We start from the raw sequence: 25,698 nt of genomic DNA on the forward strand, positions 1-25,698 counted from the left end.
GAGCCGGACCCTTTGGGCTCCTGCCGCAGTTGCCCCACGGTCATGGGTTAGGCAAGCCTGGGCCTTGAGACTGTGAATTGAGCATGACAATAACAAAACAGTTGCTATCTTCAAGAAGTCCTGGAAGGTGGAGGGAGGCCTGGAGCTTCTCCCAGGCTGGCGTGCAGGACAAAGCTGCCTGAGGGCGAGCAGGGCCCCGGAGAGGAGGCTGGAGATGGCCTGACCCAGCACTGTCCTTCGAGCCCCTCTCTTTGTCTGGGCCTGAAGCCAGGGCCACTCCTGGACTTCTCTGTTCCTTGAGAAGTTATCCTCTTTCTAAAGCCAGTTTGAAACTGGTTTTCTGTTACTTGCACCCAAAGGCTCTTGACCAATGCCTGAAGCTGGGATTTGCACCCGGGTCTGTCTGGCACCATCTCTCTTCCCCAGTTAAGCTGGATCCTGAGCAAAAGATGATGGGACTCTGAAGGGAGCTGTGATCAGAGACTCAGGTGGGAAATCAGGCTGGGGGACCCAGCATGTTGGAGTCATGTGGGGGAGTAAAGAGGGAGCCCCCAGATAGAAAAGAGGTGTCGGGGATGGCGGGACAAATGAAAAGGGATGCAGAGTGCAAGCCGGGCCCCTTCCTCTGCCACCTTACCCAATTCTTACTCAGCTCCTGCCTGGTGCCCAGTGTTGGGCTGGGCTGAGTGAGACTGGAGGACAGTGATGACAGTGATCCTGCCCTGCTCTCCAGGCACTCTCAGTCTTGTGGGGAGCTGGACCTGAAAGCAGTGCAGAGGGCCCACGGAAACATGGGGTGATGGGGATGGATGGCGTGAAACCAGGGCCATAGGAGCCGATCAGCCTGGAAGGCTCCCTGGTGGAGGTCCTGGGGCCAGGATGGCTGCCCCCTGCACAGCTTTCCACAAAACCTGCACAAATAGATGGCTCATCGTCATCCCTGAACATGGCGCTCTCCCTCAAGTTCAGTCCTCATGGAGCAGACCCTGCAGGTCATCCCAGGCTCCTTCTTCTGCTTCCTCCTCCATCCTTCAGTCGCTATTAATTAGAGCAACAGCGTCATGACACTGTGTCCTGGGTGGAGCCCCTCATTTGATCCTCAGGCCCCTGAGTTGGGTGTTTTTACCTGGTTCACAGTCGAAGGCTCAAGTGAGCTCAGCCTAAGCGGCCGCTGACTGAGCCATCCACCTGCCAGCTCTCCCTGTCACTCAGATCAGGGGGCTCCTATTTGCTCCAACATGTGCACTCACGCACGCAGACCCCACCACCTGGCCACCCGGCTCTGCCCCAAGGCACACCCCCTGCAATCTCCCCCACCTCGCCCTCAGAGCAAATTCAGCTCCCAAGGAGACTGAAGCCACCCTCTGACCATGCTCAGGCCCTCATCACTGTCCCCTTCCGCCAAACAGGTTATCCTGGTCCAGGGGCAAAACTCAGCGTGTCTGGTCACCGACTGCCACCTGTGCGCTTTTCAAGTCATCTGTTAGGAACTGACACGTAATGCTTTACAGAGTAGGTAGATGCACCTGTTTCGTTTTGTCTTAACATCCAAATCCTACGGTAGGAATTTAATTTTCTTCACTGGCCAGCTGAAGAGCTGGGGTGAGCACCAGGTTCCTGGCCACACGGAGCTGTCCGCACGCCACCTCGGCAAGGACACAAGGCGCGTGCTCTAAGGAAGCCCCGCCCCGCGCGGCACGACGGCGGCTGGCACGGGGCGGACCTCGGGCATGCGCAACGCGCCCGCGCGCGCGGAGGCAGTGCGCAGGCGCGTCACGCGCCTCCTCCGGCCCCACCCCGACTACAACCCCCAGGATGCACTGGGCGCGGCGACCTTGCGGAGCCCTTTTCAAACCGGCCAATCGCAGCCTGCACCGCGCCCGCTGCGCCGCATTTAAATTCGAGGCAGAGGCCAGTTGTCAGGACATCGCAGCCGCTGGGGTGAGGGGTTTTGTTTGGGCTCGGGCTGGGGTCCGTGGGGTCCCCTTGAGCGATCCTTCGGGACTACAGTAAGGACGTGGCCATTTGGGGACAAACCACAGTCCCCACTGTCCGGCCCGAAAGCTGAGAATTCCGTTGTCCCCATCCGGGACGTTCAGGCCTGGCTCGGACCGGCGTCGCCTCCGGAGCTCCCGGCCTGGAGGCGCGCGGCCTCTGGGGGTGCGTCGCGGGGGGTCTCGAGCTGTATGTCAGGCGGCCTCTGGCTGCCTTTCTCCCTGACCTGGCCGCAGTCGCCAGCTCGCTCTGTCCCCATCCGTGCTGCAGCGGCTCACGCCGCTGGGAGTCACTGGGGGCGAAGGAACCTGGGGCCTGGGCTCCGAGACCTGCTCACCTCTGTCTCCCTCCTCCCTGCAGTGACTTCCCGATAGCACTCGACATGGAAGGAGACGGGAGCGACGTGCCTTCAGCCGGCCAGGCAGGAGAAGCGGAGACTGATGTTCCCCAGAAGGATGGTACGTCCTCGTCACTGCAGCGCCCGTTGTTCAGGGAGATCCGTGAAGACGTAGGCTGATTCAATCCTTCCGTGATGACTGAATTCGTTTATTTATTCAGCGCGCGCCCGGCAGTGCTCCGTACCCATGGGACTCATTGCCCTCGTCAAGGTGTTTGCATCTGTCTAACGCCCCCGTTTTTCACTTTTTTTCAATCCGCAAACCCCCAGGCAGCTTTAAGTTCCCCCCTGAGAGGGGTTCTTACCGCTCTTATTTGCTGCACTGACCCCGGTGCCAAGAGCACCTGGCGCTTCATAGGCACTCAGATTTTGGTGGGATCGAATTTGGTGTTTTTATGTTTGTTGCTGGTTTGCGTTTGCCCACGCTTGTTTAGGATGTTTGTGACCATGGTAGTCATTGAGCCTGGCCTGTAACTTTGCTGTCTTGTTCTGTCGGTCTGGTTTGAGTGCCCAGGTGAGAGTACAGCCTCGCAAGGTGAGTTAATAGCAGCGCTCTCTTTTCCCCGTAAAGCCAGTCGGCATCCTTTTACCCTCGCTCCTCACTACGCCCATGCGAGGCAGGGAGACTGGGTATCCAAGCGTCCTCATCACCTTCGTTTTGCAGTAACTGTCTAGAGACTCGCCAGTCATCGTGGATTCTTCACTGTGTATAGGAGGGCATTTGCTGCATCACTCCCCATGAAACGGTGCCCTCCCGGGGGCAGCACCATGTGCCCTGTGTTTGCCTGGCAGCTGGTAGAGAACGTGGCACATGTTTGCAGAATGAATGAGTCAGCAGCCCAAGGTCACTCTGCCGGAGCCGAAGGCTTTTTCCCTGACTCCTGGTCCAGAATTCCTTTTTCTCTACCTGACAATTAGAAGTTTCTAGAAGTGACCTATAAAATTGATTTCTAGATTCAGACATGTAAAAAGTGAAATATCTGCCTCTCATTTTTGTCCTTCGGCCACCCAGTTGCCTCCTCCAAAGCCCATTGGTGACATGGGCCTCTTGGGTGTTCTTCCAGACACATTCTGTGCAAGCGTGAGCCAGTATGTGTACAAGGCCAGTCATTTCTCTGCTTTTTATAGAGCTTCCCCTCTTTGTCGCGTACACAGAGCCCTGTCCTGCATCTCATTTTTTGGTGCCTCGTTTATCTTGATGAGCTTGGATATCAGTGTCTGCAGGGTACACTCACAGAGGTAGACGCGCCGGGCCGTGCCGTGTGTGCTCAGACCTGGCAGGCAGGTGCTCCTCCCCGTTACCCTGGGCAGAGCCATAATGTTCGACGCCTTCCTGGGCGGTGTCTTTCCCCATAGCCTTGCCTACAGTTTACCTAACTTTTCATCTTTAACAATCTGACAAGTGACTCGTGGAATCCTTTGCCAAGTTTATTTTTCATTACTTTTATTTTTGAGCGAGGCTGAACTTCTTGTCATAAATTTAAGAACATCGCGTTTTATTTTCCATGAACTTTATCTGTTCGTAGCCTTTGTCTATTCACTCATTATGTTCTTGTTTTCTCAGTGGTTTGCAGGCACCATTTTGAGTTAGCCCTTTGCGACGTGAGCTGCAAATATGCATGCGTTCCCTGTTTATTATTTCCCTCAACTTTGCTCATGGTGATTGTTGCCATGCAGAGATTTTAAACATTTTTTATATATTGGACTCTCAACCTTTTATTTTATGGCTTCCGGTTTGGTGTCTTAGACCTCCGCACTCCAGGTTATAAAATAATTTCCCCATGTTTTACTTTTCTTTGTCTGATTGATTGGATAATGCATAACAAAACAATCGCGGTGACAGCAGAGGTCAGTACCTTGCTGGCTTTGAAGGAATTTCGTCTTTTCGCATTAAGCCTGAGGCTGGATTGTGGGTTAATTTACATTTCGATGGTCCTCCCTGGTTTGTATTTCATGCCCACATGAAGTTGCATTTGGCTCAGGTGCCTTGAAAGTTACTGTCTCCCCTTTCTTCTGCCACGAAGACTTGCAGAGTTGCCGATGGCGGAGGCTCCATCGCGGGGTTCTGCAGTGAGGAGGATGTGGGACAGGGCCAGCCTAGCCTCAGGGACACAGGGTTTGAGTGAGAAATGCTGCTTTGTTATTATAAGCCACTTGCGACTTGGTGGTGGTTTGTTATTTCAACACAAGTTAGCCTATCCTGATAAAATATATTTGTCCTGGCTTTAGGAGGAACACTTCTCATGGTATCTCCCGTTAAACCTAATTTCGGCTTTCAGATTGAGCTGGATACTTCCTATTTGATAAAATATATCTATTAGTTTTCATCAAGCACTTTCAGAGCCAACAGTGTATGTCGCAGTTTATCACATGCCTTGTCAGCACGCATGGGACAGTCGTGTGGGCCTCCCTTTAGGTCCGGTGACATGAGGAGTGTGTCGCTGGCTGTGTGGAGTGAGACCGCCCGCAGTCCTCCAGTCCGGGTCGAGCCTCACTTGGTCCTGAGTCAGTCGTGTTTTTGACGTGTCGCTGGATTCTATTTGCTGATGTTCCTACTTAGGGTTTTTATGTTGAGACTGGTCAGTAGCTTTCCCTATAGGGTAAACTCTAGGATTTGGTGTGGTTATATAGGCTTCATAGAATTAAGTTGGGAGGTTTCTGTTTTCTGTCCTTTGGAGCAATATAAATAGTTTTGGAATTATATGTTCTTTAAAGATTTGGTAGTCTTCATGCCACCCTGAACAAGCCCAATCCCGTTTGATCTTGGAAGCTAAGCAGGGTCGGGCCTGGTTAGTACTTGGGTGGGAGACCACCTAGGAAGACCAGGTGCTGTAGGTGTAAAAACAAATAATAAAATAAATAAAAAATAAGGGATTGTAAGCTGGCAAGTTCCTTGCAATCTGTGAGGTCAACCAAAGGTTACCTTGCCTAAAAAAAAAAAGATTTGGTATAATTATCCTGTGAAACTATCTGGGACTTGTGCTTTTGGGGAGGGAATATTTCTTTAATAAATTTGTCCAGTTATTTTCTGATAAATGAATAATGAAGATATTTTCCTCTCTTCTGGGGTCAGTTTTATAAATAAATCAATCTAAATAATTTAAATACAAAAAAATAAATTCTATTTTCTCGATAATTATGCATTTCAGCCAAGTTTTTAGGTGTCTGTGCAGGGAGTTGAGCACACTAACTTATGAATCTTTTAATTTCCTCTCCCTCTGCTTATTTCCTTTGTGCGTTTGTGCTTTCTACCTTTGCCTTGATTATTAGGTAATTAGGGCTAATTGAATTGACTAATTAGGACCTAATTAGGTTATTAATATATTTTAAATTTTTATGGTTTTACTAAGCATGCTGCAGCGTTTGGTAGGAACAAATAATATATGATTTATTAAATTCTGTATAAACTTTGAAATGTCAAGTTCAGTGCGTTTTGATCAGCATTTGCTAAGTGTCCAGGCATTTAGCTGGACATTGGGGAATTTGGGAGAGAGTTAGTTTGTTGTCGTGGAGGGGCTTACAGCCTCCTGGGGGCCGCAGAAGGGTCAGGAGACGCAGAAACGCGAAGCCAGTGCAGCGACAGGGGTCAGGTCCAAGTGCTGTGGGTGCCCTGGGGTGGGGCGGGGTGCGGGGCCAGCAGAGGGACCCCTTTCCCCGGGGCCTGTGGTCTGCTCGGCGTATAAGCAGACAGGGCTGGTGAAGGCAGTACGGCCGGAATGCCGATGGGGCGCAAAGTGCAGTTTCATCTGCAGGTTCGACCAAGGAGGCTGGTAATGATTTTCTCTTTATCAGCCCCAGCCTTAAAATAATGGCAGACTTTTCTCCCCCCAGACATTCTTCTTTTGGCCGATGAAAAATTTGACTTTGATCTTTCACTGTCTTCTTTAAGGTGAGCAGATGAGTTTCATTCCCTTGCCTTGGGTGTTGACCACATTCCAAAAGCTTCCACTTAAATGCCAGTGCTATTAATAATCCTTTTCTTTTGAAATAGTGCAAATGAAGACGATGAAATCTTTTTTGGACCTGTTGGGCATAAAGAAAGATGTATTGCTGCCAGCTTGGAATTAAATACAAAGATTCCAGAAGAACCTCTTTTGCCGGCATCACAGAGTCACTTTCGTTGGAGTCCGCTCCCTGGGGAGAAGTTCGTGGAAGTGTATAAAGAAGCTCACTTGCTGGCCTTGCAGATAGAAAGCAACAGCAAAAACAAGGCGGCCCGAGCTGCCAGGCCCGAAGACCCCTGGAGCCAGGGCGTGGAAAGATTCATACAGGAATCAAAATTAAAAATGAACCTGTTTGAGAAAGAAAATGAAATGAAGAAAAGCCCCAAGTCACTTAAGAGGGAGACGTACTACCTGTCAGACAGCCCCTTGTTGGAGCCGCTGCTCTCGGGGACCCAGCCCCTCTCGGGCGTGGGCCTGCAGGGGTCTCCTGCTCAGGCCAGCTGCACTCGGCCTCAGGGGCCACCGCTGTCTTCTTGTCCTTTGCCAGTGGAACCAAGTCCTACTCACCTTCCAAGCCAGGCAGTGACTCAGAAAAAGGTCATCAGCAAATTGCTGCCACCCCGAGCTTCGTCTGTTAGAGGAAAAGGCATCCATTTGGCTGTGGAAAAGGTAGACAAAACCCTGTCCAGAATATTCACCAGGGGACGGAGACGCCACCCCCTCTAAGCCTTCTCAGTGCGGCCCTGCAGTGGGAACCTTTACGGGGAGGAGCTTGGAGATGCAGCCGCTCTGCAGGGAGTTGGGGAGAAGGGCAGTCGCCTGATAGGCGATAGGTAGTCGATGGTCATAGTCGCGTTGCCGAGTGGGGAGCTGGGCTTGGGGCGGGTGGGCCGGGGCTGCCTCACTAATTGATGACTTAAAAGCACCGCCTCCTAAATTCCGTTTGAAAGTTCCCCTTTGGTTTTGTTACATTGCTGGCTATTCCTCCTGTTAGGAATTTCATTTGCGTTAATGAGCAACTTCCGGAGAGCCCCGTCCTGGAGTAGCCACCAGCCATCCTCCTTAGCCGTGACAGTTTAGATTGCTTTCCTCGCAGGAGTTAAGTGATGAGCTGACCTGGGGAGTGGCCGTGGACAGGGTTGCCTCTGGGGTGTGGTCAGTGGACTCCAGGAAGCCAGGGGTTCTGGGGGCTTGTCGGCTGCTTCCAGGTTTGCCCAACGTGGCTGTGTGCTCAGCGGAGGAGGAAGCTCGTACTTTGGAGGAGAAGTGGCACAGAGTCCCGAGAAGCTGTCCCCGGTTCTGCCCCCACCCTGGACAACAGGCCTCAGCCAAGCCCAAGCCCATCACAGCAATGACGCTCCATGGAGGTGGTCATGGTCTAGGTCATGGCAAAGCGCCCAGCGAGGGCCCAGATGTCTAAATCTCTGCAAGCCCATCTCCCGGGCCACACAACTCCCTCCTGCCCGGACCGGAGTGGAACCGGGCAGAGCCTGGGCGGAGGAGGCGGCCAGCCCGTGCTTCCGCTGAGTGGCTGGAGTTCTGGAATGAAGTTGACATGGGTGTTGCGTGTGACACACGAGCCCAGGCAAGGGTTTGTGTGTGTGGCACATGGACCCAGGAGGGCAGAGGCCGCAGCATAACGCTGGCTGTTCTGGAGCCTTCTGTTTTCCTCCGAGCCGTGAGCGGAGTTTTGTCAGTGAGGCGTTAGCTGGGCAGCGAGATGGGAAACCACTCCCCCCCTCCGCCCCCACCGACACACACGCTGCCCACCGTGGGAAGAGCCATTCGCTTCTCAAGTGACTCGCTGGCACGCCCTCGCCCCTGCGAAGGTGGCCTCGAAACGGCTGGACCGCGTGGCCGTGCTGCTTGGAAGCGTGCTTTCAGGAGGCTGGCCGGGCCGGCTGTAGTCAGAACGAAAACCCAGAAAACAGCAGGTGTGGGGGGACACGCAGGAATCGGCGCCCTCACGCATTGCGTGGGAAACAGTCTGGCTGCTCTCCAAGCTGTCGAGCAGAGGGTTCCCATGCGACCCGGCAGTTGGTGCCCAAGAGAACTGAAAACGTGTCCACACAAAAGCCCGCAGCATTATTTACAATAACTCAGGTGTCCATCAGCCGATGAACGGATAAATGAAGCGTGGCCCGCCCACACAGTGGAGCGCTTTTGGCAGTAACGAAATGCAGTGCTGATACGTGCTATAAAATGGACGACCCCTGAAAACTTGTGCTCAGGGAAAGAAGCCAGACACGGAAGGTCATGTACCGTGTGACCCCATTTATAAGAAGTGCCCGTAAGCGACAGACCATGGGGGCAGGGCGTGGATTAGTGGCTGCCTGGGCCGGGGAGGTCGAAGGGATGCGGGGTGACTGCCAACAGTTATGAGTTTCAGGGGCAACAAAAACGTGCTAACGTTAGGCTTTGATGATGATTGCGCAACACAGCAAATATACCCCTGGAGCGTCCGCTTTAAAATGATGAATTTTATCTTATGCGAGGAATATCTCAGTGTAAACAACATCGTAAAGCATAGTTACCGCTTCATCCCCGTGACTTCGTGAACTTCCGTTGCTTCTTACTAGCTGTTAATCGGGGTGGTTTCTGCAAGAGTGGCATCGTCCATGCGGGCCCGCGGACGGGGTCATGATGTGTCTGACCGGCTCACCAAAGGCAGTGGCTCTCAGGACTGGACAGGGGGAGATGTACTGTAGCCGAGCAGCCTCTCTGGTAGAGGGACTGACCGGTCCCTTCTCTACAGCATTTCTACTTTGTGTAACCAGAACCCGTGTCCTCGATCTTGGTTTTATTGGGCCGTTTTTAGTGAGGAAGCAAATTCCATCATCGTTTTTGTCCATGGTGATCTGGCAGGAGAAGTGAGCCACTCGGGTCCCCTCAGTCTCGCTGGTGCAGTCGGGGACAGGTACAGCACTGGGAAGGTGGGCAGTGCCCGCCATAGCTCTGAATCAGCCTTTGCGTGTCTGTGCATTGTTAGCCGACGAGACGGTTCTCACATTTCAATTTACAATTTTTCAGCCTATGAAAGAGAAACCAGCTAGTCCTTCCGGGATGAAAATCCTAAATGAAAAGGAATCCCACAGGGACATCCCGCCCGACAAGCCCAGCGCTGCCCAGCATGTCACCGGCGTGCCAGCCAGTGGAAGCCACTTGGTCCAAGGCAAGAGATCGCTCCCTGTTCCAAGCAAGGTGAGAAGGGCGGACTGCAGGTGGGCTGTGGCTGTGGGCAAGGGACCAGGTGGGCTGTGTATACATGGGGCGTGTCTTTTGATTGAGGTCAAGGTTAGGAAGATCGAAGATGTGGCCCACCAGAGGCAGCTTGGAGAAATGCAAAGAAGAGGCCCGCCCTGCGGTGGGGGCTGGGCTCAGTGGGCGGAGAACAGCCGTCCCCCCTGGGTTCAGGGTCTCCCTGGTTCTGCATGTCCCCGATGCGGAGCTCACCCTGGCGTGGACGAGACGAGGTGTCGAAGCTCTGAAACGGCAGCTGCTCACAGGCCTGGGGACAGCCTTCCACGGCTCTGCCGTCTGTGCTCCGGCTCTGGTGGCCAGACCGAGCCGTGCGTGCGCATGCGCATGCGTGTGATTGTGTGTGTGTGTGCACGTGTGCGTGTGCGTGTGTGCGCGTGTGGAAACCGCCAAGAGCTAGGCCCCCCGCTGCCGATTCGTGGGGCTGGGCCGGGGCCCGAGAATGTGCATTTCAGCGAGCTCCCCAGTGTTCCTCGTGCAGGACTTTACAGCATGCTTGACCTTTTCCCTCTTTAGATTCCCGATGATAACTGTTAAATCATTAAGAATTATTTTGACACCCTGCTTTCGTGACAATGAGTCATGGTAGATAATGACATCCTTGAATTCTTTTCTTACCGTTTCATCTCAGCTGGGGCTGAAGAAAGCCCTGCCGAAGCCCCCTGGCGGTGCCGGCCGGCTTGCGAGACAGTCCTCTTCCCGGGGGTCTGCCCCGGGCCTGGCGTCCGGCGCGCGCGCCTCCCCAGCAGCAGGCAGAGGTAGGTGTGTTGTCCAGCCTCTCAGGCTGTTTGCACGGAATCATCTAGGCTCCGCAGAAGGTTCTGGAAGGCTCGCTGTGGCCTGAGGCGGTGGGTTGGGGACCGCATCAGGGTCCCTGCCCTCGAGGGGCTTCCCCTCCGGGGCAGACATGCCAGATGGGTGGTTGTAATTGGGGGGGACATGCAGTCACAGAGCGAGTGTAGGCTCCAGGCACCCGAGAACCCAGAAGGATGCCGAGAGCAGCCTCAGTGGAAATGTAATTGCACACGGGTTTTTTAAAAAATAAGGCGGTTCCAGGTGGTTCAGTGCATGTGACCCTGGCCGCTCCTGGCAGCCTGAGCCTTCACTCCCAGCGCTGTTCAGGGCCAGGCTGCTTTTCTCTCCTGCCGAGCCAAGGCTGACATCTAGTGGCCACGGAGAGAACTCTCCAGGGTCTGGGGAGGGTGCTGGGTTTCCTGCCCTGGGGTCCAGACCCCCCTCAAATGCTATTGCCATGCAGCCGCGGACGCTAATTCACCAAGTGTGAAAAGCGTGAACTCTGCAATCAGACCGATCGGACTTGGAGCCCTCACTGCCAGCTGGTGGCCGGGAACTGAAGTCGTTCCCTTGCCTTTGCGGACTGAGGGGACGGTGCCCCTTGCAGTGTTCCTGTGGGCCCTGGACAAGCCACGTGGAGTGCCAGCCCCGCCTCTGGCGGTTGGGCTGCGTGAGGCATCGCCCCGTCTGTCCTGCTGTGCTGGTTCAGGGGCATGAGCACCATCTCTGTTCGTGACCCCTGCATCCCTAGCTCTGGTAAAGGCTGCGGCGGTGAATGGGCTGCGGGTGCGTGTGGATTTCTCCGCTCCCCACTGTGTGTGGGGAGGAGTGTGGGGGGCCGTCGCGCACTGTGTAGTATGAGCCGTGCCATGCGTCCTTCTCAGAAAGTTTTCCTTCAGGAATTTTAACCAGAGCCGCTGAAGCCAGATGAGTCCAAGTCAGAGTGGTGTCATAGTCCTGGAGGTGGCAAGAAGGGTGACAGGGACAGGAAAAGACAAGAGGACCTCCTGTACCAACCAGAGTAGGGAAAAGAAGCCAGGGACCCAGCACTGCCCGCAGACTGCCGCTGGGGACGCCTCACACAGTGCCACTTAAAATGATCAGTGAGAACTAAGGACAGTCTCCTGGAGGAGAACCCGTTAGAAATCAGGAACGAGTGAAGCCTTCGGAAGAAAGAGAGGAGGAAAGATCTAAGGGGGCGATCTGAGGGGACCCCAGGGTTGGTTGGAGGCTTGGGGGAGCTCATCGATGACAGTCCCACCCCCAGGCCCACAGCCGTGGGCTCAGGACACCACGTCACCACGTGAGCACTCTCCGTTGCAGACAGGGGTCTGCTGGGCCACAGGCGCCCGCGCTGACGGGAGTGCCGATGGGCGACACTGGGACATGCGTCGGTCACAGTGATGGCAGCGGCCCCTCAGGAGGCCTGTGCTGACATGGGGGGGGGGCGGGGTCGAACAGCCCAACCCGGGGGCTTAAGGCTTGTGGGGGTCTCCCTCTCGCTGGTCCTGAATATGACCACGAGGTGGTGTAAGGCCCCCAGGGCCATTCTCACGGTCCACCTGGCCAGAGCAGGAGCGCCCCAGGCCCCAGGCACTCTCCTGAGAGGGCGGGCCCAGACTCCTCGGGGATCGCTCTGCGTTGCTGAACAGCGTGCAGCACCCATCTTGTTTCCTGATGGAATTGATGCCATCAGGACAAAAACATAGACTCAGTCCGGGGTGAGAGAGCAAGTTGGCGAGTGACTGGAGCTGCTGAGCCACGGGGCTGGTTCCACTCAAGGGAGACATGAGTTACCATGGCCACAGACCAGAAACTTTGCCTCCAGCACTCGGCAGACTAGCCCGAGTTCCCTCCGCCCACAGGCAGGGTGACAGGCCAATGACGTCGCTCCGGACGGCTGGGTCGTAGCTCACGTGACCTCCCTGCAGCCAATCCCAAGGCACCCTGTGCAGAAGCTGGGCTGCAGAGTGAAAGCAAATGAAGTCTTAAAAACCTCTAAAGAAAATGTTCTTGATGAATAACAAGAAGGCACTCCCGAGGGGCCGCGTCTCCAGGGAACCTCAGTTGCCTTCAAGGAAGTGGGTGGGGTGTCCCGACCCCTCGGGGCCAGAGGAACCCGTGTCCCAGCTGCCCTTTCTCAGCACAGCACCCTGGGCTCGGCGCGCCTTTGTGTCAGGATGCGTCGGATGCCCACCGGCCGCCTCCGTCTGCCGGTCACACGCTCCGCTCTTCCCAGCGAAGCCGGCTCTTTCCCAGTCGGAAAAAAAAAACCGCTTTTACCAGATTAACTCGTGTGTTGGGTATGTTGGCAGCTGAGTGTTTTCAGCTAGTTTGCTGCTGTTCTAAGTGGCGCTTGTGGTTGATAGGACCCTACGTCCTTGGAATTGAAGGGAGTGGACCTTGGCAATCGCGTCTCCACCTCCCTGACCAGGCAGGTGGGGCCTGCAGCTGATGGATTACATTAAAAACACGCAGATGCGACCTGACGAATGAGGAGGCACAAGGCTCTCCCCCTCCCCCGGGGGCGGCTCCCTCAGCATCTGAGCTCCCACTTCGGGCAAGTGAAAAGCCCGCGCTTGTTCTCATTGGAGGCGCAGTCTCAGTACACTCCGACGAAGGAGGCCAAGTCACCAGACGTGCGACTTACAGATCCCAGAAGCGGGGCGGGAGCACCTGTTCCTTAGGGGGCGGGGCGGGGCTCGCTCGCTTTCCCAAGGCTTAGCTCTAAGTCGTTGAAAAGCCACCTTGTTTAAAGCAAAGCAGGAACTTGGGACGGGAAGCCCAAGCTCAGGTCCCCATCCAAATGTCTGGATTCTGGATGTGAGTGGGGTTGTCACTCCATGAAATGACAGGGCAGTGACTCAAATAGCGGTTTTCTTCACAGGCATGTGACTGTCCACTTCTGTTTGCTCAACAAAAGTAGATTCTGCTGTTGACATAATCAACAAAGATAGGCGAGCTTGAATTTATGTATGTTCATACACGTCCGGGGACTCTCCTGGGAATCGCGTCTCAAATTAGCCCCTTAGAATGCACTCAGCCAAGCCACAAGCAACCTGGGTTGCGCTATGTTTGAAGACACTGCATGATGGACATACAGAATATTGTTCATATTCTCATGTGCTCTTTTAAATATGGAAATCATGATGGAATGAAATTATTTTCCTCACTTGGAAACATTTTAATAAAGGCAGACAGATACGCTAAAGACAGCATATCCTATGTGTTTGTTAAATAACTTCATAATTTAAAAATCACATAAGCTTGAGTGATAACCAGATTCTGTGTGTCCTCTTCCAGTTAGATCACGTGAACGTCCAAGCATCCCTGCTAACGGTTCCCGGCCTCTGTCACACTGCAGCCGGTCGGGCAGGTGGGCCGGGCTGCAGGCTGGCCCTGCCGCGGTGTGCAGGCCGAGCAGGTGGGCCGGGCCGGCCGAGTCGACAGCGGAGCAGCCCACGGTGCCCACCGCCTCGGCGCTCACCCAACCCCCGACTCCAGAACGGGGGTGCCTGGGACTGGACCCTCGCTCCAGTTTGTCGCGATCTCCACTGAACCAAACTGGGAGCGCACGACGGCGGGGTTCTGCTCTGAATTCCAAGACCCAGCTTGTGCCTACCCCTGCGCATCAGTTTAAAATTCCCAAGTTTGCTGCGGGTAAGTCGTAGGAACTAATGTGTTTTAAAAACATCGAACAAATTGTATTTAAAGTCAGGAACACGTTAGTTTTGGCGACGTCGGTTTCTGTGCTTCCTCTTTCCTCAGAGCACTTCGCCGGTGTCCCCGGCTCGTCCGTCTCCCCCCCCCCCCCCCCCCCCGTGTGCATGCCATTGCTCTTTTGCTGCTCTTGAGATTTTTCTCGCTATTTTCAGCATTTTGATTATGATGTCTTTGCACGTGGCTTTGTGCTTGTTATGCTTGGGAGTTCTTGAGCTTACTTGATCCGTGAGGTGATATTTGTAATCAAATCTGGAAAAAACCATGGGCACCATTTCTTCTTGCTCCCTCTCGTCTGGTGGGACCCTAAGCACATGTACCGTAGACCTCTCGATGTCGTCCCGTGGGTCGCCGAAGCCCTGTTCCGTTTTCCCCAGCCTCTTTGCTTGTGCTTCAGTATGGATGTCGTCCACTGTCATGTCTTCAGGTTCAGACGTCTTTCCTTCTGCAGTGTGTCTGATCGGCCACAGAGCCTAGTCCGCTCATTTTTCACTTCCGACATTATAGTTTCCCTGTTGTGTCCCATGGTGTTTATGCTTTCCTTTAAATCCTCGAATGTGTTTGATTGTTTTAAAGTCTGTTTCTGCTAATCGCATCTTCCTTGTCATTTTGGGGTCTGTTTCTGTTGACTAATTTTTCCAATTTTTCCTGGTTATGGTCACATTTTCCTGCTTCATTCTTCACGTGCTTGATAATTTCTTATTGTCTGCTGGACTTTGTAAATTTCACAGCTTTGAGTATTTGGGTTTTCTTTGAGGGGCTGGAGCTGCTTTGGCGGTGGGTGCGTCCATGTCACCTGGCTCCTTCTGAGGCTCCTTAAGCTTCATGGGGGCAAGTCCCAGCAGCCTTTGCTCTCAGCATAGGTCAGCCTGGCTGGTAGTGTGGGCCTTTCCGAGCCTGTTGAACGTACCATGTTCCCAAGTTCCCAGTCGGGCTGCTGGGTGCGAGTGTGTCCCAGGCCCATATGGGGGCGGGGGGCAGTTGTTCCCCGTAGTCCTCATCCCAGCCTTTTGGAGTCTCACCCAACACGTGCACAGCAGCTTATGAAGCAGCACAGACTCGGGGTCCCACTCCAATTTTGAGAACCCTCTCTGTAGCTCCCTCCTCTCTAGTATTCTGCCCTTCAAACTCTGTCCTCCTCAGCCTCCCGGGACCCCGACTGTTGTCCCCTCAAACCAGTGAAGCCGCCACACTTGCTTGGGCTCTCCCCTCCCGTACCCGCATTCCGACAGGGCCACCAGGAGCAGCCCAGTAGTCTGGCAGGAGTGGGCGGGTGTCCGGTCACGGCAGTTACCCTAACATGTTGGCAGGACACAATGCTGTACAGAGCTGGTTTTGGGGAGAGGGTCATTCTGGGCCCCTCTATTAAGTAGGCACTTTCCAGGCGCCTGGGATGGTTTGAGGTTGTCAGCGTTGCTGGCGAGCGCAGATGGCCTTGAACACCCAGAAGCCTCACTTTGATTTCCTGCTCACGTGAGTACGAGCCGCTCTGCTGGGTGTCTGCCAGCACCAGGCGCTCCTTTAGGGCGAAGGGGCCTGATGACAAGACAGGTCCTTCTTCGCGCAATTTACATTTAATAGTAAAATGTAGGAAATGCCATCAAAGAAGTATACTTTCAGATCACAAATATAATGAAGCGAGTAACAGGAAGACGTCGGAACAAGCAGTGTGTGTTGGGGAGGAATTCAGACGGGGGTCCTGTCAGCTGAGGAGGTCAGCGCAGGCCCCTCTCGGGAGGCGACCCTCAGCAGAGGCCTGAACCGTGAGGCCGGCATGCGGGGAGGCCGGCAGGGGAGAACAGTCCGGGCAGGAAGTGGTGTGGGCGAAGCTACGGCTCTGGAGCCAGCACGGAGGCGGGGGTGGTGGGAATGAGGTCACAGTGCTTGGCGCTAACGTCTGCCACCTGCTCGCACAGCACTGTTCATCTCCCCGTCACAGAAACGTCTGGGTAGGCGGTTCAGAGCATTTCGGGCTCTCCTTGGTGCTAGTGGCCCGGGCTCCTGTCTTGTTTTGCCGTGACTGGCTTCTCTTCTTCATGGTCTGGGGACAGGCACCAGCTCCAGCCCTCGTACCTACCGTGCAGAGCAAATCCCTTCCTTTCACAGGACACTTACTGCACGCTGTGCGTGCACTTCCGTGCATGTCCTCGGCCAGGACTTGGTCGTGTGGCCACGCTCACCTGCCGGGGGACTGGGGTGCGTTGTCTTTCCTTCACACTTGCCCCACATTTTTTCCTGAGAAGTGGGGGAGAGTGAATGTTAAACAAGCGCCGCAACTCCAGCCAAGCCAGCGAGCAAGAGAGGCAGCCGGAGTCTAGCTTGCGCTGTGCCTTGAGACCACGCGAGCGCTCGGTGCAGACTCGAGGAGGGCCTGGGGGGTGTGCGCAGGCGCGGTGTGACCCGTGCAGACTCGAGGAGGGCCTCAGGGGTGTGCGCAGGCGCGGTGTGACCCGTGCAGACTCGAGGAGGGCCTCAGGGGTGTGCGCAGGCGCGGTGTGACCTCCTGAAGCGGCTTTTCCTGCGGGCAGAGCAGGCCCTGTGGGGGAGCAGAAGCCTCCCCGTGATCCGGCCGAGAGGTTGGGGAGGGGGCGGTGCAAAAGGTGAGCTGGGATCCGGCCTGGGGGCTCCCTGGTAGGCTCGGACAGGATGTGGCCGTGTGGAGAGGGCACTCGAGTGGCCTGAGGTTTTGGCAGGAGCGCCCGGGTGCTGCGCTGCCGCTCAGGGTGCCGCGAGAGCCGCCCCGGCAGAGCCCTCTGGTCCAGTTTCTTGGCTGCGGGGGGCGCTGTTGGGCAGGCAGGTGTGAGTCCAGACCTCAGCAGTGGCACAGGGCGCGTGGAGCGTGTCCCGCAGCGCGTGCTCCCTTTCTTCCTAATGCTGAAGCCCGAAGTTTGTTTAGGGCGGGGACCCTGGCCTCAGAGCCGCAGCTCCACCTTCCTCCCGCGGCTGGGGTCAGGGCTCTGGGGACAGCCTCTGCCCTTGTCTTCCGAGAGACAATAGGGCGTTGCCTGGGGGGCCTGGCCCCTATGGCTTTGGGGACTCCAGGGTGAGGTTATGACTTGATTCCTGAGACGCCCGTGTTGTAAGGGGACCGACTTGTGGGGCCGCAGCCTGGGGCCTGTGCTGAGCCTGGCTCAGCCCTCCCAGCCTCCTTATCGTCCGATGAGATCATCCGTGTGGAAACACTTCAACCACAAGACTTCACGTCAGTAATGTGACATCTTACTGTGACCTGGCCGTGGCCTGCATCGGGGAAATGAGGGCGTCGGTGGGCTCCGTGGGGCTCTCCTGGAGCCTAGCCACGTCGGTGCCGCTTCTGTGGGCATCTCGTGAGTTCAGGGGTCTCGGCTGCCTTGTCATCGTCACTCGGGTCACGCTTCTCCCTGCCTGGGGCTGCGGGGCCAGGCTGCGGGCCGAGGTGGTGACGAGGGCTCCGACCTTTCTGTACCTGGTGGCCAACCCTTAAAGCCCTGCCTCGGGTGGGCCCCCGTGGAGGGAGGACGTGGCCCGTCCCACATGCCCGTGCCCGGTGGGTCTTCCCGCTGGGCTTGCGTGAGCATCATCTACCTTCTGTGCCATCTTTGCTGCAACTTGGGAAAACGGAGCTAGAGGAGAATTGCCCGTTGGGTGAAGAGCCCCAGATGGTGGACTGATCCCTTGATCCGTGTTTGACTGACTGCACGCCTCCTCTCTCGTCTCAGGTGAACCCCCAGACAGCGCGACGCCCACGTTCTCTCGGTCACAGAGGCTGCAGTCCTGCCCTTCAGCAGGGAGGTAATGAGTCAGTCCCTTTCCTTTCTTTCTGCTATTATGAGAACAAATTAACACACCCGCTCACTTCCTGGAGTGGCTCCTCACCACGTGGGGCCCCCACAGGCCGGCCCCTGTGTCTGGCCTTAGCCCCGGTCTCCCGGGTGCCACTTTTACGTCCCCTGCAGTTTGCCTTGGCCACAGACTTTCTTCCTGCGGTGTCCAGTCAGGACGCTCGGTGCAGCTGCCTTCAGAGCAAGTCCCTGCCCAGCCCTGGACGCTCTGAGCGGTCGGCCTGGCACGCGGCCCCACCCGTGGGTCCTCAGAGGTGACTCTGCGTTGTGCTGCGGATCGTGCTGCTCTGTGGTGCGCTCACTCAGACTCGCTCTGAGTCCCAGCTTCGCCCCTTCCTGATCGAGACCTCGTGCACATCATCGAACGTCCCGGGCCTCGTCCCCTCGTGCGTCCAGAGATGGTCCTGAGCTCAGCAGAGCAAACTCCACAGTCCGTAAGAGAACACACGCGCACGAGGCCGAGGCCGGTGTGGGACTCACGCAGACAAATGGCAGTCTCCTCCCCGTAACGGTCCTCCCGCTGCCGCCCGTCACTGCCACCTGCTGAAGTCGGAGGGTGCGCCATCCACACTTCCGGCCCTTCCCGATGACCAGGCCCAGCCTGGCGCACTGAGTGCTCTGTCACAGTGGAGGGACACGGCCCCAGCGCAGCTCAGCCCTCTGCATATCAGCTGGGTGGGGGCAGACGTGAGGACACTCAGCCCTGCAGCAGCCGCGACCCGCGCTGGGGGCCTGGTGCCCGTGTGTGGACCTGGCTGGGATGGGATGGGCCAGGCAGGTGCTGGGCTCGGACACTGGCACCGGGGCCCGCATCCCGTCTCTGCCCCGGGCCAGCCGGGCCATCTGCGAATCTTTCCGTGACTCGGGGCTTTCACTTACTCGTGTGTGAACTCGGAGGCACTTTGTAGGCTTGGACCAGGTGCCCTCCCTCCCAGCGGCGTGCGGGAGGGCCAGGCCTGGAGCAGACGCCCGGTCCCGCCTCGCTCGCCTCTGTGCCTGTGACGAGGAGGGAGCTCGGCCCCCCAGGACCGTGGCTGTGTGTGTTCACTGGAGTTTGGGGTGGCGTTGCCAGCACCCAGCAGTGACGGACAGAGGGCGGGTCCGAGAACCGTGAGCCACGTCCCTCCTGCCTGGGCTCCTGGAGTGACCGGCTTTTTCAGCTAATGTTAGAGTTTTTTGGACTCTACGTGAAGGACATAAAGACTGTCCTTGACAGATGGCAGGACCAGTAACTAGGACATCCCCAGACCTCCCCACCTGGTAGGGTGGCCTGGGCTTGTTTTATCTTAAAATATCAGAGGCTTTACTCCGCCTCTCCTCTTTATCAGCAACAAAACCAACGACCGTCAGGCGGGGTTCTGGCCGTCGGGGCCACAGGCACAGCCAGGGCTGGGGGCAGACGTGTGGGGAGCCAGCACCGGCACCCCGACTGGTTCGTGTCCACATTTGGCATAAATGTGCACCCAGTGACACTTGCGTGTGCATCCTTGGGCCCAGTCACAGCCCGCCATGGGTCTGGACCTCCTGCTGGGAATGCTTACGCCATCGAAGGGTGACCTTTAGGTCGCTCCTGACCCTCTGTTTTCACGGAGAGGCCTGTGATGCGCGGCCGCGTTTGGCCAGAGCCGTGAGGGCAGAGGCGAGGCCTTGCCCGGTGAGGAGCCTGCGGCCCCTCGGAACGGGGCCCGGGCAGGCTCCGCCAGCTCCCATCTTTAATGCTGGAACCACAGGATGCTCCACTGTATCGAGACATTGGCCGAACGGTTAGAATGTGACTGGGGCCGTCTGTGCTTAAGTCCCGTTTTGTCTTCCAGGGCCGTCGTGCACAGCACCCCTGCCAGGCGCTGCTCAGGGCCAGTCTCACAAAGCCTGCGCGGCGCCGTGAGGGCATCGGCCTTGCCCACCCCGGCCAGCCGGCGGCTGTCTGGCTTTCCACCGGCAACCCCAAAAACCGTGCCCAGGGCCCCGGCATCTCCCCTGTGCGTGCCGGCCCGGCGGCTGACTTCGGATCCCCAGAAGAAGTCAGCGGTGAGGTAGGAGACAGAGGTGGCGGGGAGTCGGTGTCTCATTCACGACGCACCCGCCCCCCTGCCGGACGGGCTGCTGAGGCCGCTGCGCAGTCGCTCGTTGGGGACGGCAAGGTCACCGCCCTTCCTAGCGGCAGGGCAGGGCCAGACGCCAATCCTCCTGCTGGCCCTCTGAGGGGAAGGGAGGGCACCTGCTTGCCCCTCGAGTCATGCGCTCCGTCCGGGCTTGCAGTGGCGGCCTGGCGGGCGGGGGGAAGAGGGCCTGGTGACACACCGTCCAGGCGGACAGGCGGGCCCTGCACTGGGGGCCTCAGGCGAAGCTCGCAGTCGGGGGCTCTGCGTCTGCGGTGCCCTTGCTGCTGGGTCCCAGGAGAACCCGCGGCCCTGCCTCCCAGGGTCGCAGTCACGGGGACAGTGACGGTGGTGGCTCCCGGGCTGCCTGAGAATCAGACTCCGGATCCGTGGACGCGTCTGCTGCTGCGTCCCCCAGTCCCTCTGCCACTTCGCTCCAGCCACACCCCCCCTCCTCTGGACTGACAGGCCTGCGCGCCGTCTGCCGCACCCCGTGATCTGGCCGTTGGGGGGCCAGACTCGGCGCTTCCGGAGAGCCCACGTCCCCGCCTGGCCACGCCCGTGTGCCTGCCGGCTGTGTGTCTGCACGCCTGGCGGCTGCCTGACGCCCCGTGAACAGGCTCGTCACCATGTCCCCAGAGCTGCAACAGGCCTTGCGTCTGCCATGGGTCACTGGCGTCCTTGACTGGAGTCCTGTCTGTGGTGGGGGTGTCTCCAGCCACGCTCGGGTGCCCGGCCTTGCTTCTCACTGCGTCGTGGCAGCTTTGCGAAAGGCTGACAGAGCCCGGGAACGTGGGGACCTGGAACTAGCTCCTCTCGGTCACTTCCGGTTCCGGTTCTGAACCGGCTTCAGAGGCTCCAGTTCCGAGGGGACAGGGCCGGCCGGCCTCGGGTCCCTGGGGCGAGGCCAGCATTGAGAGCCCTGACAGCTGCGGGTCCTGGGAAGGCTGCACACAGTCTGGGTCCCAGGTCGGGGGCGGGAAGGTTACAAGAGCCTCGTCTCCCAGCCCTGAGGGGCCACTAGCGACTTTGGTGGGGGCCGCGTCCTCTCCCCGCCCTCGGGCCAGCAGCGAGGGGGGCTTCTCTGCCTGCACTGCCCAGTACAGAGGTCGCTATCCATGTGTGGCCATTTAAATTCTAGGTAATTAAGATTAAATGAAACTCACGTTTCAGCTCCTCACTTGCACCAGCCACATTTCAGGTGCTCAACAGCCATGCGTGGCTGGTGGCTGCCATGCTGGACGGTGTGGACAGTGGGCGTTTCTGCCGGGTCCGGCGGGGACTGCCGCCCTTGGAGGAGGGTGCTCTCTGCTCCGGCCAGTGGCGCTGCCGCCGCCACCGCCGTCCCTCACCCCGCAACGCAGTGAGAAAACAGAGGTAGAGGACGGGCCGGAGGCGTTCTCAGGCATTCTGAGGAATACGTCATCCAGATGCCCCCCGGAAAAGGGGGGGGGGCGAATCAAGCCACGGTCAGAGCTCAGAAAGGCACTGCTCAGAGGACGTCACAGCCGAGCCATAAACAGCCTTTAAAAATTTAAGTTTTAAAGCTAACTCTTCAAGGGCGTAGCTAAGTAAAGATGGAAGGTTACTCAATCCATCTTAATAGCCAAACCTGACAGCTAACGGTAACACTTAAAAAAAGAAACTAGACTGATTTCACTTATGAATATAGATTTTTTTAAAAAAACAAAAAACAATATGTTGTCATCTATCTTGAAGAAAATTAAATTGGACCCATCTTACATCAAGGAGAAATAAATCTGAGATGAGTTAGACTTAAATATACAGGACAAGAAAAACAGAAGAAAAAACAGGAGACCATGAGTAATCATGGGGCAGGAGACCCTTAATCACTACCGAAAAACCGGAAGAGGTGATGATAAACCCGTGTTGAACAGTGAAAATCAAAAACGTCTTGATTTATGGCTGAAATGACCATAAATGAAATCAATAGACAAATGGCTGAATGTAAGTCAGCAGGCAAACCATCTGAATAAGCTCAAATGGTAACACCTGCAAAGAAACCCGGATTCGCCACTATTGGGGAGATGATGGTCATAGGAACTAGGAGACAGTTCTCCATGCAGATCGTTCGTCCCCACCGGCTGGTGAGGATTTGGTGGCGCAGGGTGCTCTGGACTGCTGCGGGCAGAAATGCAGATTCCGGTGGTCTGTCTTGGAAAGCCATTTATCAACATCTATTAAAATCTGGTCACACATACATACTCCTGACCCAGTGATCCTGCCACAGGAGCGAGACCACAGCTCAGATGCACAGGGACGCCCGCGGTGGCAGGGTCCCAGTGGCAAAGACTGGAAAGAAAGCACCATTTAGGCAGTAAGAAGCATGAGTCAGCATTGTAGCAGCTGACTCGGCATTTTCATAAGGAATCCTTGAGAGAGAGGGGGTGCAGACGAGGGTGTGGAAATACACGTCCACCAACGGTAGGTGCTGTACACATCACGTGTATATATCTGCATGCACACGTCTGTTTAGTTCTATGAGGACAGAGAAGACTCGAAGAAAAGGCGCTAGGGTATGTGCGACGCCGCAGAAAGACAAAAGGCTGCCCGGAAACGCAGTCAGGATCCAGTACGGAAACAGTTGCAGCGACCTGCTTAAGTATGTTGTATGTTTGTAAATGTAAATAATAGAAAAAGATTCTTTCAGATTTGTTACAAAGCCTTTAAAACATTAAAAAGGAAACACAGTGTTAATTTACGGAAACTGCTGCTTTCCTTGGTTTCCTCAGGCAGGTCAGTTTGGAGGCATCAGGTGTCTGAGGGTCCCCTCGGGGCAGACTGTCCTGGGCCTGGAGAAGCAGCAAGCCGGCTGGCCACCTGGTGCTCACTGCACCCGCTAGCGGGGAGCAGTCATCAAAGGAGTGTCTGCCCCATTGCGGACGGGGGTGGGGGCGCGTGAGGTGCGCGACCACGCGGGGTCTTGCCTGTGTGGGGGTGGAAGCCGGGCCGGGCCTCCTGAGGAGGCAGCAGGAGGCAGCATCCGGCAGGTGGGGCACACCTGCCCGTGGGCCCTCCCAGGGCCAGAGGTGGCCAAGTCACAGGGACAGAAGCCGCAGGGCAACTTCCGTCCTGTGAGTAACCTTACGAAGAGAATAAAACAGGCCCACACTGACAGCAGACTGGTAGGATCTTTGAGCTGATAGAAACCTCAGAAGTCATTCAGTCCTGATGGGGCTGGAACCAGTGGACACTCCGCACTGTCTGTCACCTCCAAAAATTAAGTCACAGCCAAGCAAACTGGCAGTTCACAGACTTTCCTCATAAGATGCTCCTTTTCATCCCCCACAGAACTGCACTGGTGACAGGGAGCAGCAGCCGGGCCACCGCGAGGTGCTCGGACTCGTCTGACAGCAGTTTCTCTCCTCCGTCTGCTGTGCCGCAGGCACTCAGCTTCTCTCCGGAAAAGAGTGATTTTACTTTTTCGAAAAGTATTGCCGAGGAAGTAGCCCTGGACGAAGCACAGCCACTTGAAGACATGGCTCCCGGAGAGGTAAACGAAACACATGGAGTTCGCTGGTGTCAGGGTTTACGGAGCCGGCCTGGAAGCTGGGTGGTAGCTTCAGGACGTGACCCGCGAGTTGCGGCTGCAGGACTTCATCCTGTGACCCCGGGGCCTCCCTGCCAGCTGTGTGCCAAACAGGAAGTCGGGACCTCCAGCCTCTGGAGGAGAAAAAGCTGCACCTCTCCCCTGTAATTGACTAGAGAGGGTCCAAAGGGCGGGAAGGGGAAGCAGGGCAGTATGAGGGGTCGGTTGGCTGCTGGTGGGGGCAGTGGACCAGGTGTGATGGGCAGCCAGAGAGACGAGCTGTCAGTGCCTGCACCCCACAGCCAGCTCCCCACACCAAGGGCCCATCCCAGCCCTCCTTCCCCAGTTTTCCAAACTGTTAGCCACCTGGGACAGGCTAAGCCTATGTCTTCCCAAGATGGTTGACAAAAAGATGCTAGAATCGCCTTTATGTCTTGTGTTCTTGTCTAGGCTATTCTTGTGGATATCAAACTGGATCAGCTTACCATTACTCCGAAAGCCCAAGGTCCACCCCTCGCTGATCCCCCTCTCATCGACTTCTGCAATACTCCAGAAGCCAGCCTGGCTCGGGTATCCGAAAGCAGGCCTCTGATCGACCTCCTGATAAACACTCCAGACGTGGACAGGAACACTGTGTCTAAGCCACCCCATGAGGTGGGACAGGTGAGGTGTGGCCGGAGACTCTGTGCTGCTTTGGCCTTGGGCCATCTCAGTTCTCGGTTTGCTCCTCTACTCACGTACTTCACTGATCTTGGAGAGTGGCCAGTGAGGCTTCTGAGGGTGACCTGACTCAGTGTACACTTCATCTGTGGTAGCAAGAGCTCCAAGGTCACGTCCCACCCAGGAATCCTGCTTGGGACCCCAGAGTTCTCCAGGGGCAGGAGTTGTTTCCACTGTGGCGTCGCCAGTGCACAATGTGTGATGGGGAAGCAGAGCTGTCTGAGGAACTCGAGTGCTTCAGTGTGTGGCATTTTCTCCCAACTTAGAACAACCTAGGAGATATCAGTGTGCCTGAGCCAGGTTATTGGGTCGTCATGGCCCCGAGCCATGGCGGAATGCACTGGGCAGCCTGGTCTTCAGTGAACAAAGTCCTGCCATGTTTACGGGCTGGGAAGGGTCGTCAGGGATGCTCTGTTCACCTCCTGTCTCTTTTCTCTTGCAGCTGATAGACCTGTGTTCCCCTCTGATCCAGCTGAGTCCCGAGGCGGACAAAGAAAACACGGACTCGCCACTTCTCAAGTTCTGAGCAGGAAAACACTTTGCATCTGACTCTTTGTTACAGGAATAGTCCTAACATCGTGCTCAGCTTAGAAATAAAGTTAGAAGGAACCGTACTAGGAAAAAGTTGTTTTAGAACCTAAGTGAAATGGCTGTGCCTGGGGATGCAGGCTGCGGGACCGGGGGCCTGTCTGTGCCCATGTGTGGCCACTGCTGTCCAGCGGCTGCTGCCCTTGCTGCCCTGCACACTGTGCTGGACTACAAATTGGAAGTCTCCAAGTACAGAATTTTGTCTTGAATCTTTTGTATGTAAAATAGCAAGTGACTATTTCAAAAACTGTATGAAAAGTTAAGTGTTCTAGATTTACGTTGAATTGTAAAATAAAGCATATCTTGATTTTGAAAATTATCTTGATTTTCAAATATACATAGCCATGCTATTTTTATCACTAATCAATATGCAAGATTTAAATTATCCAAACTTCAGAATTGAGTGTGGCTATCGATGGAGGGACCTTGAGGGCATTATGCTAAGTGAAATAAGTCAGACTGAGAAAGATTGGTGGTTGCCAGAGGTGGGGGAGGGGGGCGTGGGTGTGGGGGGGTGGGTGAAGGTGGTCAAAAGATACAAACCTGCAGTTATTAAAACAAAGTTATGGAGATATAATGGGGGAAAAATCGGTGTGAATAAAAATTTGTTGAAGTGCAGACCCTCTCCCAGAAGATTCCAGCTCAATACCAGTTCCCCCGGAGACGATCTCAGGTCCTTCATTATCTGTTTGTGAAGAGCCCACCTACCCACACTCCTGTGGGTGCTGGGCGAGCAACCGTGAACGACACACCCTGTGCAGTCTAGCCCGCGCGCGCGCGCGCGCGCGCACGCACACACACACACACACAC

General features: G+C 56.0%; 1 protein-coding gene and 1 pseudogene across 4 annotated transcripts; both read left to right on the forward strand.

The window, feature by feature from the left end:
- The first annotated feature begins 1,834 nt into the window (after nt 1-1,834).
- GTSE1 (G2 and S-phase expressed 1) lies at nt 1,835-25,206 on the forward strand. Of its 4 annotated transcripts, none has more exons than XM_036237670.1 (13): nt 1,835-1,941; nt 2,356-2,453; nt 6,224-6,281; nt 6,384-7,005; nt 9,367-9,537; nt 10,226-10,352; nt 13,693-14,049; nt 17,808-17,880; nt 19,745-19,963; nt 22,527-22,652; nt 23,342-23,543; nt 24,030-24,242; nt 24,742-25,206. In XM_036237670.1, exons 2-13 carry the CDS (start codon nt 2,378-2,380, stop codon nt 24,823-24,825), a joined length of 2,328 nt encoding a protein of 775 aa, XP_036093563.1. In that variant the 5' UTR covers nt 1,835-1,941; nt 2,356-2,377; the 3' UTR covers nt 24,826-25,206. The 4 variants fall into 4 exon arrangements, with proteins under 4 accessions (XP_036093563.1, XP_015982210.2, XP_036093565.1 ...); XM_036237672.1 differs by having other exon boundaries at nt 1,941-2,009; XM_036237671.1 differs by lacking the exon at nt 1,835-1,941 and adding an exon at nt 2,016-2,160.
- LOC118614881 lies at nt 5,116-5,230 on the forward strand (annotated as a pseudogene).
- Nucleotides 25,207-25,698: the final 492 nt, after the last annotated feature.

Source organism: Rousettus aegyptiacus, unplaced genomic scaffold (assembly GCF_014176215.1).
Source record: "Rousettus aegyptiacus isolate mRouAeg1 unplaced genomic scaffold, mRouAeg1.p scaffold_m13_p_2, whole genome shotgun sequence".
NCBI classification, from domain to species: Eukaryota; Metazoa; Chordata; class Mammalia; order Chiroptera; family Pteropodidae; genus Rousettus; species Rousettus aegyptiacus.

What these genes read in the sequence shown, in the direction of transcription:
- GTSE1 (XM_036237670.1), top strand. Translation starts at nt 2,378, where the DNA reads ATGGAAGGAGACGGGAGCGACGTGCCTTCAGCCGGCCAGGCAGGAGAA. An exon ending in TGATGTTCCCCAGAAGGATG is followed by an intron (nt 2,454 to 6,223) that starts GTACGTCCTCGT and finishes TTCTCCCCCCAG; the next exon opens with ACATTCTTCTTTTGGCCGAT. An exon ending in CTTTCACTGTCTTCTTTAAG is followed by an intron (nt 6,282 to 6,383) that starts GTGAGCAGATGA and finishes CTTTTGAAATAG; the next exon opens with TGCAAATGAAGACGATGAAA.